The sequence below is a fragment of the Toxotes jaculatrix genome, chromosome 12 (genome assembly GCF_017976425.1).
Source record: "Toxotes jaculatrix isolate fToxJac2 chromosome 12, fToxJac2.pri, whole genome shotgun sequence".
Lineage (NCBI taxonomy): Eukaryota > Metazoa > Chordata > Actinopteri > Toxotidae > Toxotes > Toxotes jaculatrix.
The window spans coordinates 23368719-23381451 of record NC_054405.1 but is presented as its reverse complement, the minus strand read 5'-3'; the positions used below and the strand labels follow the sequence as shown (position 1 = coordinate 23381451).

At 39.3% G+C, this 12733-nt stretch overlaps 1 protein-coding gene across 1 annotated transcript; it reads left to right on the top strand.

Annotated features, from left to right (window-relative positions):
- The first annotated feature begins 469 nt into the window (after positions 1-469).
- On the top strand, positions 470-9284 carry LOC121191069 (acidic leucine-rich nuclear phosphoprotein 32-related protein 1-like). Its single transcript, XM_041052131.1, has 5 exons — positions 470-637; positions 1417-1535; positions 5180-5228; positions 5970-6046; positions 7682-9284. Exons 2-5 carry the CDS (start codon positions 1424-1426, stop codon positions 8266-8268), a joined length of 825 nt encoding a protein of 274 aa, XP_040908065.1. The 5' UTR covers positions 470-637; positions 1417-1423; the 3' UTR covers positions 8269-9284.
- The last annotated feature ends 3449 nt before the right edge of the window (positions 9285-12733 follow it).

Here is a 12733-nt window from a genome sequence, read left to right as displayed (position 1 = left end):
TTATACCTTTCAAAATAAAAGCTATTTTCATTTCTTTCTTTTTCAGGGAAATGGAAAGTATCAAAGTTCCTAAGTTCTCTTTTTCGACATAGAAACAGCCAGTAGTCACTTATCTTGAGCAAAGCAAACACTGATCAACCATAAAAAAATGAAACTCATAGAACACAATGCACACGAACAAATTATTTAAATAAGCAGCTGCACAAGAGAAAAAAAAGGCGTTTAATCTAATCCCCAGAGTCTACAAAGCGGCAAAACACATAAAGTGAAATTAAAAAGAGGCTTTATTCAATGGAAAATGACACAACATCTCAGAGACTGAGTGGGGAGCATCACCACCGACAAAAGCATGACAAAATCTCTCCCTTCAAGTCCTCACAAAGATATATAGATTTGACTGGTTTGTTTGACTCTCCCAAACATATGCCCACACACACACACACACGCTGCAGTCACTGGAGCATGGCAGAGGGTGGGGATAGAGCGGTCTCAGTCCTCAAGTTCCTTTAGTTAACTAAGAAAATTTGAAACTGTCATGCAAATAAACTACACGATGACTTTTGACATCCACTTTCATCTTCCACTCGCTGAGACGATCACCCTATGTTAACCCAGCCGTCACCTGATCTCTGAAAAGGTAAGGCACATTTTGAGTATTTGGAGGCTGATGTATGGTAAAATAACAAGTAAGACTTTATATGTCTTTATAAGTCTGTCATCAGATTGTTTACAATAAACAACTTTGTAGTGCTATTTAAGATGAACATACATCCGAAAAAAATGTGTACAAAGGAAGGAAAACATAAATATTTACACCTTCATGTGTATCATTGGAGGGGGGCATCACAATGTCCAGCAAAACTGGATTCTGAATCAGCAGTATTTGTCAGGCTGTCAGACAGAAAATGACAGGAAGCTGCTGCAGAGAGAGGATGTGGGGCTTACAGATAAACACAAAAAAAAGAATTTACATCATTCTGTTCACAGAGATAAAGAAATAAACATATATAACGTATTTGAAAGCTGCCCTCCCCCCCTTCACGATCATGGTCAAGGAGAATAATCTGTGAACATTTCGGCTCAGGACAAACTGACTGTCACATCTTGATTGTTGTGCCAGTGAAGAAAAAAGACTTCCTCACAAAAAAGTACCCCTAGAGACAGTCAAGACACTACTTTGATTCTCAGAATGCTAATGTAAATACCAAAATAACCCCAGGACTTAGTCAACGCTTAAAAAGGGGAAGTGGTGAATGGTCTTCTTTTCCGACCTGCAGTGCTGTATACTGAAAAGCAGCGGCTCAGATGTTATCTTGCTATGAAGTGTGAGGTGCTTTATTTCTTTTATTTATTTATGTTTTTCAGCTTTAACATGATGTTTTTGTTTACTTTTTAATCCTCGGCGGCGTTGAGAAGAGTGCCAATGGGTCTTTTACGCAAGTACCTCTGGCTATGGGTGATAGTTGGGACGATTTTTCTGAGTGTCCTGATCTGCCTCATCTTCCTTCTGATCAACAAGTGCATATCCAGGAGCGGTAAGTTGGATCTCCTCTCAGCACGTCTGTCTGTCAACTTGAGGATCGTAAGGAAAACCAAGTGACAAAATGTTTAATAGATACAGAGCATGATGTGAATGTGTGACACTTCTTTTCCTCTACGCCAGCTTGTATAGTGTATAATTAGCACCTCACCAGGGCCAGTGTTTCTCTACCAGACCAGTATTCCAGGCAGTGTGGTTATTACATGTAGGAAGGGAAATTAAATGAACAGAGAATGTTGTAAAGGTTCTGAGGCTCGTGGCCTTTTTACTCTGGAAATTTGGAACCATGACCTTAGTTTTTCTAAAATACTGACCCTGCGCGTCAATAAAGTTTTTGCCATTCAGCATTCAGCATTTTTTATAACTGTATTCCAGCAAAATAAAGAGCTATAAAATGTATTGAAGAAAGCAATCAGCCCCATTACACTCAGATCACATGTGACATTCAGCCTGAACTGAGCAGAAGTTTATGATCTGCTGTGGATTTAAGGAATTCTATTTGTCACATGTCGCACGTCACAGGATCTACATTCACTTTAGTACTGTATGTAAGTACAGTTTCCATTAATTTACTTGTTGTGCTACTTTATCCTGCTACTCCGCAACATATCAGGGGGACTGTATTGTACTTTTACTTTACTACAAATACATTGATGTATTTGTTGTAGATTAACCAGCACTTAAACACTATAAAGTAGTAAAGTAATGCTTATATACTGATGCATCAATAATTATAATTATATAAAATGTTATCCTGAAATGACAAATTTGCTTAACGCATATTTTTAGTTTTGATACATTAAATATATGACATATTGAATATTATATACTCATGTATTTTTACTTGAATGAAATTTTGAATGCATGACTTTTACTTGACAGAGTATTTCTACACAAACAAGTGGAGCAAATCCTGAAAATGGCAGAATCCACTGAACACTCGTGCTTCGCATAACGAGTCCTTTTGTGCAAAAATTCATAAAAGACCTCGCAGAGTAAGAGGAACTACTTAACCATGATCAAAATATATATGGGTTTCAACAATGCTGCCAACAGCTTGTGGCTCATGTGGCGACGTTTTGAGAAATCCACCCTATGTGCCATCACCCTCAGCACGATGTGGATTGAAATGAATTTTGTTTGCCCAGCGCAGCGCAGTGAGAAGATTCCCATTGCTGTTTCTGTGTGTACTGTGCACACACGTCATGTGTTGCTCTTCCTGAGATTTCTTACTTTTTTACTGAAGCTTTCTGAGGGAAGTTTTCTTTATCCAAACGGAGAGTGTAAGAATGCAGGCCGTCGTTGGCTGCATAGACTCAAAGCCCCTTTGAGGCAAGTTGGTAGTTTGTGATTTTGGACCACGTTAATAAAACTGACTTGACTTGACGTCACATGATCTCTCATTACTCAGGAAAAGTTTTTCCTGGAACCATGTCTTTGGCCAAAAGTGGGTCCAGTGAAAACAGTGAAAACTCTGCTGTAGACTGAGCCACAGTTTTTTTTTAATCAGATGCAAAAAGAAAGTGCAACTTGAGTTTGTCTTAAACTTGACCTCAATTGAACTTGACAATACTTCTGTGATCAGCACATACGGTTGTTGTTGCACTCGTACAGTACTTCTCCATTACATGCTGAGTACTAACCACTGTTTCACAGGTTTTTCTACCAATCATTAACAGTTATGCACAATAGTATAATACTAACTGATTATGAAACTACGCCTGCCTTTGTCAGTTCGTGATATGGCAAAGGCAGACAGAGAACGAATGTACTTCTTAATTTATTTATTATAATACATCACAGGTAGAAGTATTCATGCTTAACAATGCATCAGGGTCAAATTACTTTATTACAAGTAAAGGTCCTTCATTCAAAATCCTACTTTTAACAAATTGTACAAAAGTAAAGGTTCTCAATTTGTAATAACATGTACACTGTGACTGATATATTATTATTATTAATTATATTTTTAGATTGAATGAACTGATTAAAATCTGATAGTACTATAGTTTGCTACTACTACTATATAATCTGAGGGGCTGTTTAAGGGATCAATGGGAGAGGAAAGACAAAAACAAAGTTGTGCTTCACAAATCTTTATTTATTTTTAGGACTTTTTGCCAACTTTTTATTTTTCTGAAATATAAATAATGTTATTAATACATTTTAGGCCGTGAAACGTAATAGAGGGGAAATGTGACTTGGGTGGAACCGATAACAACTCATGGCCGTCTGAAACATGACGAAAGGCTGAAACTAGATGCTAGATCTAGAACTACATGATAAACTGTGGAGTTTAGTAAGTCATTACATCAGTAACAGCTGTATTATCCAGTATAATCAAAATGTACTGGTTGACAGTGGCATCTCTGAGAGAAACAGGAGCCACTGACAAATTGAATAAAGCAAAAACAGTATATCATGATCCGCTGTGGCACGCGTTGGTGGGAAGTGATAACTATCAGAGAAACATCACTGACACGGTGCCATAAACCAGTATCAAGCTGCACCAACCTAACATGAAATATTTTGGATTTAAAAGATATATAATTAGATCAGATCTGTAAATATGGAGGAAGGATTTTACTTCATTCTATAACTGTGCGTCATATTTTATAAGCTGTTCATATGTTTTTTTTAATGTAAAATCTTAATCTGTAAAGTATCTAAAACTAAAAGAAACAAGTAGAAAGTCTCATATTTATAATTTCTGAAATGTAGTAGAGTGGAAGCACAAAGTAGCATGAAATGAAAATACTTTAGTAAAGAAGTAGTTACATTCACCGATCAATCGTTGCCTAATGGGCTCAGCGTATGAAGTTGAGCCCATGCATTTCTGCGTGAAAGGAAAATTTAACGTAAGACCTGTGAATACTGGTTTCATTTTCAACAAGAATAACTACCTGTTTTTGAGCAGAATGAAAAGCCAATACATTGTACATCTACGCCACAAATCAAAAGCCAGAACAGGAAGAGAAACCAAAGTGTAACAGACAGACTGTCACTGCAACTGGGAAATTATTACTCTGAGGCGTTCGCTGCAAAGCAGAAGAAAAACTATTATAATTGTATGAATTGCTATTATTAGGGGTGCCCTCTGGATTTGATTAGCTTAGATGAAACTTTAATGATCCCTGTGGGGAAAGCGGGGGCTGCAGCAGCAAAGAGAGGGGCTCCATTATGGTTTAGAGTACGGACAAATGTAGAGAAGATAAAGGGAACGAACTACAACACAACTGATAATCAGAAGCGATAACATGCGGAGATGAAAGAAGATTGTACATATGAAAGAATTCATAATGTATGTGATAAGTAATAACAGCCTGTGTGCAAATGTGAATGTTTATGTTTTCTCATAATTGTGTCCTATTTAAGCTGAGAGTAAATTAAGAACCTCATTATATGGTCTAAAAAAATCCTGTTGTATTTTATTTTTGCCCTAATTTGTAACAACATGGTCCAGACTTGTTCCTGCTCAGCTGTTAATGAGCTCACTGAAGTAAAGGCCCTTTGGTCTTTCATAGTGCTTGAAGACTTGACATTAAGATTTTTTTATTTTTAATTTTATTGAAGAGTTTTCTTTTCTTTCCTTTTTTGCCACTTTAACTTAATTGCCTGTTCTCTCTTGTTTTTCCACAGGCAAGCACAGAATCTCAGAGCTTCAGAAAAGAGCCGTCTTCAGTGTCGAGTAATATATAACTGCATAAATATGGATTTTCTATGACATTTTGGGAAATACACTTTCTTTTTCTTGCTAAAATATAGATAAGGAGACAAATGCCTCTCTTATATCTGTGTATTAAATACAAAACTACAGCCAGGAGACATTAGCTTAGCTTAGCATAAGGACTGGAAGCAGGGGGGGCACAGCTTGACTGTCTCTGTCGATGGCAGAACATTTTTAGTTGTTGAATCTGTGAAACCAAAGTGTTAAAACAACAAACGACAAAATAAAATGGGTATATATGTTTGAAGGGATGAAGAGATCTGGTGTTGGACCAGATGATCTGGGGTGGATTACCTCCTGTGTAATCAAAACTCACCAGAAACTCTGCTTATGTCATGACGTAAACACATATTTGCATCATCCCAGACAAATTGTGTGTCTACTTCTGTCTTTTGATGGACTCTGTATGCAATCAAGCTGCCTCTAAGATTTGCATCACGTTGTGTCTGAATACAGAGTACTAACGTTAATCATGTGAAATCATCACTCAGAATAAACACTGACTACAAATAGCTGTAGTCATAGTTATAAAGTATTTCTGTATATTTTATGAAATCTAATCAAAGAGAGAAGTTGCTGGCTGTAGTATCCATCTTCTCATCTAACGCTCATGTGCATGTCTCCCAAAATGTGGAACTGTTCCTTTAAGGCCGACGTAAAAAAAAAATATTCACTTCAACATTTCTCTTCTCAACTTCTCAGGAGCAACAAATACCAAGAGAGAAACCTCGGCACCAGCACGCCTCCTCTGCCTCCGAGGACACAGTTTCTCACAGCAGGCAAGACTCTGTTAGATCTCTGAATGGATCATGTGACGCAATACTTCCCCCTAAAAACCCCACCCAACTAAACCACACATCTTTACCACATTTTCACAAGAATGAGACACAAAACCTTACACACAATCATGTGACTACAACCCAAAATCTAAAGGTCAAAAACACCCAAACAAAAATGATTATATTTGTAGTATCGCAAAAGTTGGGCTGGACAAACCAAACAAACATGACCGCTGATGACAGGTGAAATTAGGCAACATGAAGGGTGGTGAAGAATAAGTGTCTGTGAACTGGACTCAGATCCAAGACCCAACCACATATTCTAATCAGTGGTGGAGGAAGTTCTCAGATCTTTTACAAAAATAAAAGTACCAATTCCATAAAGGTAAAAGAAGTCAAAGCAGTCAGTCAATCCACTGACTTTTATAACTAAGGTCATTAGATAATCATTCCCTATGCATTAATGAGTGAGCAGCGTTTTACTGTTGTGGTTGGTTGAAGTGCAGCTCATTTTAAATATGTATAATTATTTTCAGTATGGATTGATTAATCAGTTGATCGTTTGCTTTGCATAAATGGAGAAATCTGAAATTACGCAGAACCCAAAGTTAAACCAATAGTTCAAACTTCAAAATGATTAAAATAATGAATAACTAATTAAGGAAAAACGGCTAACTCTGGTGTTTGCAAAGCTGGAACCATGAAATGTTTGGCACTTAATGCAATTAATTTTCTGTTTCAGCTCTACTTGTAAAGGGAAGATTAATCTACAGCAAAGCATCGAACTTTATAAGTTCCTCATATGTTTTGTAATTAAAATCTTTATGAGGTATCTAGTGACTTTAGCAGTCGATACTTCATTATAATTTACCACTACTTCTGATTAAAGCTGAGGTTTCTGAGGCAAAGCTCAGATCAGACTGAGCGAGAAGTGTAGACGGTACCTGACGTAAGAACCGACACAGGATTCACGTGCTTGTCTTGAACCACATAAGAGGTAAAACCTGACTGAGGCACAGTGTGAAATTTTCTGTTAATGAGGGAAATCAGGTCAAACAAGAAAATGACACTAATTTTACAAATCAGACCCAAGTACATTATTTGTTTGGCTGTGTAACTGCGACTGTAATAGCAAAGGCAGCAGCTTCAACAGGAGGAGTAACTAACCTGCAACTATATGCTGTCTGCAAAAATACATGAGTAATTTCAGTACAGTAAAAAACTTTTTTGAGACTGGAGCTTTAAGATAGTTGAAATAAAACTGTGAGAAAACACAGAAAGAGGAATGTTCAAACATATCTTTGTCTTCAGACTGTTGTAACAACATTTGACACTAACATTAGCATTTTAACATTAGCAAGTAGTGAAAAAGAGATGGTTAATGCTTAAGCTATCATTTGTTTTCATGGAGTCAAATCAAATTAAATTGTACGCATCTTTAAAATAAATTCAGTAAATTCATGTAAATGGGAACTTGTGGTCAGAGTTGTATGAGATCATCTCATTCATCATGAGCCAATCAAATTTTAGTCACACTGTCCATTATTGCGTCAGTCTATCACCAAAAAAAACACTTTGTTATGCTCTACAACATTGTAGTGAACTCCTGCCTAAGTGTGAACTTTGTTGTTTCAGAGGCCCAAAGCTATGAAAACCTGGCTGAGGCACCTGAGCTCGAACAAAGCGCTGACGACTACGAGCAGGCCCTGCCCGATTACGAGGGGGTCGAGGACGAACGGGACCATGCCCCCTCTGATTACGAGGAGGTCGAGGACGGACAGGACCAGGCCCCGGATCCGTCTGATTACGAGGAGTTCAAGGACGAACAGGACCAGGACCTGCCCGATTACGAGGAGGTCGACAACGAACAGGACCAGGACCTGCCCGATTACGAGGAGGTCGATAACGACTACGAGCAGGCCCTGCCCGACTATGAGCAGGCTCTGCCCGATTATGAGGAGGCTCTGCCTGATTATGAGGAGGCTCTGCCTGATTATGAGGAGGTCGAGAATGACTACGAGCAGGCCATGCCCGATTATGAGCAGGCCCTGGATGAGCAGCCTGACTATGTGAAGGTGGACGATGAGGTGAAGATCCTCCTTCCTCATGCACCACATGAGCTTCCAGATCCAGCAGACGACAACACCTCCACAGAGGACTACGACGACATCGGAGGGGAAGACGAAAGCCAGGGTGAAGAGGATTACGATGATGTTGGTTGAAACGGGGAGAGAGCAGTAGAGAGACTAACCCCAGTGACACTTGTGATTTTTGTATATCTGGATCCTGCTGAGCAGAGATCAGAACCACTTTGCCTTATCACAGATTTCTTTTTGATCATTTGTATTTTTTTAATGTCATTCATGAAAAGGGAAATAACAGATGAAATTATCTGCATTTCACCAGCTTAAGCGAGAAAAAGCACAAAGACCAAAGTACCGAAGCAGCTGAAATCTGCTGAAGGTGTGAGTGGTATTGAGACAACTGGTTTGGGGTTGAAGAGGTCTGGGTCTATTCACATTATCTTTAGCCTTAACTTATTTTATATGTTGGTATAACTCTAGACAACATTGTTGACAACTAGCACTTAAATGACGTGTTGTATAGTGTCAACAAACCGTGGTGGTAGTAGTTTTTTGTTTGTTTTTGCTGATACATACTACTGCATCTGCTGATCAGCCAGCTGTGGTCTATCAAAACAACTACTTTGTATGTTTCTGATTTAAAAGCTAATCTTTGAAAATGGATAGTGAAAGAAATTTCTTTTAAAATCAATCCTGTGAATCCTCGCGCAGCCATGATGAATCATGCATTGTTTGAAAGCATAAAGCTTCGCAATTCATTCTTTTAAACTACTTTAAGGTGCCAGTATCATCTCAACAGGCGTCCATGATCATTGCTGTAGTCAGAGGTGTTCAGGAAGTTATGTCATGTCCTGCTTATGCACAAAAATTAGTTCCTTTTCAAGGGGTTTTAAAGGTGAGTAGAAAAAGTTTGGCCAAATAATAATGAATTCAAACTTCAGATCCTACTAACAGGTGTTGTCTGTGTATCCAAAGCCTGATGCAGTGCTCTGTTAAACACATCATTAATCCAGAGAGTTACACCAACAGAAGCCTTATCCTTTAAAATAATTCTGTCAACTCGAAGAAAAGAACTTGTGCAAATGTGCAATGTGTCAGTGTCGAGCTTACAAAGTTAAATACTACATTTGTTATTATAAAGATGATTTTTTTTTTATTGGTTCCTTTTGTATAAAATAAGTCTTGCTTTTGCATAATGAATGCCCTCTGAGAAGCGGAGAAGTCACAGGACTTTGTGACGGATGCCTCTTCCCGTCATCTCACACTTCCTGTGCCATCTCCTGTGGATTTGCTTCTAATGACTGATTCTGCGCCTCCTGCATGAACGGACCCTCTTGAGAGAAGCTCATGTGACAGATCTGCTGTCTCCTCTCAGCATCGTGGTGCAGAGCAGCAGTGCTTCAGAAGCAAAGGAATAGTTGTAACTTAGCAGTTTTGCTCATTCACAAAAGTGCATTTATTTATTTTATTTTGTTTTTTTGTGAATTGACAACTAACCCTGACATGAATTTCGCATCTGAAGTTCTCTCCTGGGCACGAACCAATCTTCAACTTCTGCACTGGTCCCCTTTTTTAAATATTTGAAGCTCGACTGAGGCCCACAACATCTTTTCAAAAGCGTCTTTCAGAGTCAGAGCACTACTTAAAAACGTGTCAAAGCTTAAAAACATCCTTTTTAACATCATCTTTAATAGCCCTTATTTGACAGTGAATAGTACATGTTGCGTTCATGGGTATAATTTGCCTTTTCTTCTCTAGCCTTCAAGAGGCTTCTTCTCTAGCCTCTTGATGCCTGTAAATGAATGTTTTCATGTTCTGAGCAGGCTCTTTTAAGAACCTGTGAGTTCACATTTTGTGTATTAAAGCTGTTAAATTATGCAAAACAACATTCTTCTAGATTTCAGTCCAGATGTCCTGCAGCACGTTTCCAGAAGACTAGAGGTCAGACAGTCCATTGGCCGGGTCTGGTTTGAGCTAAAACCACACAGCAAGTATGATGCTTGATGCTTAAGTAAATGGTTTATGAACGGCTAATAAGTTATTAATCAATGTCTGTTCCAACTAGATATTTTATTTTTTTATATGGAGCCAAAAAGATTGGAAATAGCTGGTTTAATCTTTACCAAACCCTGTACTTTACAAGCTTATCATAAGTTTTGATAATGTAAAATCTTACCCTGAAAAGCATCCAGGAACCACACATCAGGTAAAAGAGTAAAAGTACAATGTTTTTCAGTATAAAACCAGAATACACAAATACCAGTACCTCAGAATTATATCTGAGTATATCTTTTGAGCTACCCTCCACCACTGCCTACAATGAATGGATCTGCAGTCTAAATATCATATGGAAATGGTTCAACCCTTTTTGTTTTTGTTACTTCAATCTACATCCATCCTCTGTTCACTTTCTTTTTCCCACTGGTTGCCTCAGGGGCCCCCTGGTGGCTGCGCAGCTCTGTAGAGCCTCTCAGTCAGCTCATACACTGTGTGTATGCCTCAGGCTGGCCGTGCTGAGTCCAAATATTAGATTGTAGACAGGAGGAAAAAATGCACAAAAAAAAAATCACTTGGACATGTTTATTAAAAAACACCCTAAGCCAATAGTTTGGTGACCTACATACGTCTAATAATCCCTCACTCTGACCACATAATAACACACTGTCACTCATCAGCCGCTGCTTCACTTGGTCCTGAGCCGTTTAATGGATATAAGTGGGTTTTGGATGTGGGGACTCTGCCACAGTTCAGGGTTTAGTGACATGAGGGGCTCTCCAAAGAGACGACGCAGGCCAAAACATACATGAACCGTAGGTGAAAGCCTTGTGAAATTTGCACATGAAGCGATTCAAAGACATGAAAGTCAATCGGGCAAAGTGATAATAAAACGTGACAACAATCACAGATTATTTGGTTCTTCCTGTGTTACTCAGCAGCCATTGTCAACCAATCAGTCAGACTTTATTAGTGAGGAAACACCAGACACAAGAGAACAGTTTAAAAATGATCTACCTGGTGGAAGAGTGAACTTACAATATGATGAGAACTGCTTTGGAAACGCTTCACAATTTAACATTTAATGAGCAGTAAACCTTTAATAAATGGTTTAAAATATCGTTTACTTTGCCACAAAGACTTTAATTTTGAAACAAGTAAACCGGAAGTTGAGATAAAGCTGAGGGCACTAACTTGATCCAGACAAAAAGCGACAGTTGTCGACAGTCGCACTCACCGGCCACTTTATTAGGTACCCCTGTTCAACTGCTCATTAACGCAAATATCTAATCAGCACATGACAAAAATTCAGTACATTTAGGCACGTAGACCTGGTCAAGGCGACCTGCTGAACTTCAAACTGAGGATCATGGTCGATGGTGCCAGACGAGCTGGTCTGAGTATTTCAGAAATAGACTGTATAAAACATGGACGTAGCATCCGTGACGTCAGCGATTGTTTTTGGGGAGTCGGTTTTGTGACCAAACCATGGGCATTTGAGCTGCGCCATCTTGGATTTTAGTGGGCGTGTACTTTCCATATTTGGCGGAGAGGCGGTTACTCTACGGGTCAGTCGGGGTCAGCCGGCCGAGAACCCGGCCACTTAGCTCGGAGCAACCGAGCTAGTCTAACACTAATCAGCTAGGCTAACAAGCTAAGCGGCAGCTACACGCAGCTATATCCACCACACGACAGTCCCCGAGACCGACCGGACTAGCTGTCCACTTACAGTTACAGTAGCACACAAACAACAGCAGCCGCTTACTGACAGAGCTGCTCTGTCCATGCAACGTCGGACTTTTTAAACAGAAAAATTGTAGCCTAGTATTCCTGCAATAAACGGACTCTGAGAGCATGGAACACACTGCAACAGCGTTCCTAACATTAGCTGCTCCGGTCCTCTATCTGTATCAGCAGCGACCATAAATCGGCAACACAGCAACTTCGACGGTCGGTTAGTACAGTCTACACTACAACAAGCCATATTGTCACAAAACCTATCCGGACATTGGCAAACAAACACGGACACTGTCGCCCCTGTCAACCACTGGAGGTAGCCGGAGGCCTCTGGATGTAGCCGCCTAGCCCAGCCGATGCTTTAGTAAAGAGCTAACTGCCAGTGCCTGTCTATAGAGCTGTCACTCAACGTAACCACGCCCTAATTTATTTAAGAGTGTTCACGGAGGTGTAAACTATCAATAGAGACCAAAAACAAAAAATGTACCAGGCTGTAAATATGTTTTTTTAGGCTGTAAAGTTGGCTATTTTAACATGGGGGTCAATGGAGAATTGCTCACTTCTGGAGCCAGCCCCCAGCGGCAGCCGAGGGACTGCAGCTTTTTGAACGCGGAAGTGATCCTCACTGCTGAAACCTACAACTCCCCGCTTGGTCAATATGGATTAAAATCTCTGAGAGATGTTTCCAGCACCTTGTTCGATCTACGCCTGAAGAATTAAGAATTAAGGCAGTTCTGAAGGCAAAAGGGGGTCCAACCCAGTACTGTTAAAAATATGTTATCGGAAGAATGTATTTGAAGTAAAACTACTCACTATGTAGATGTAAGTGCTATATTATTAAATATTATTCTTTATTATAGCCCACTCTAAA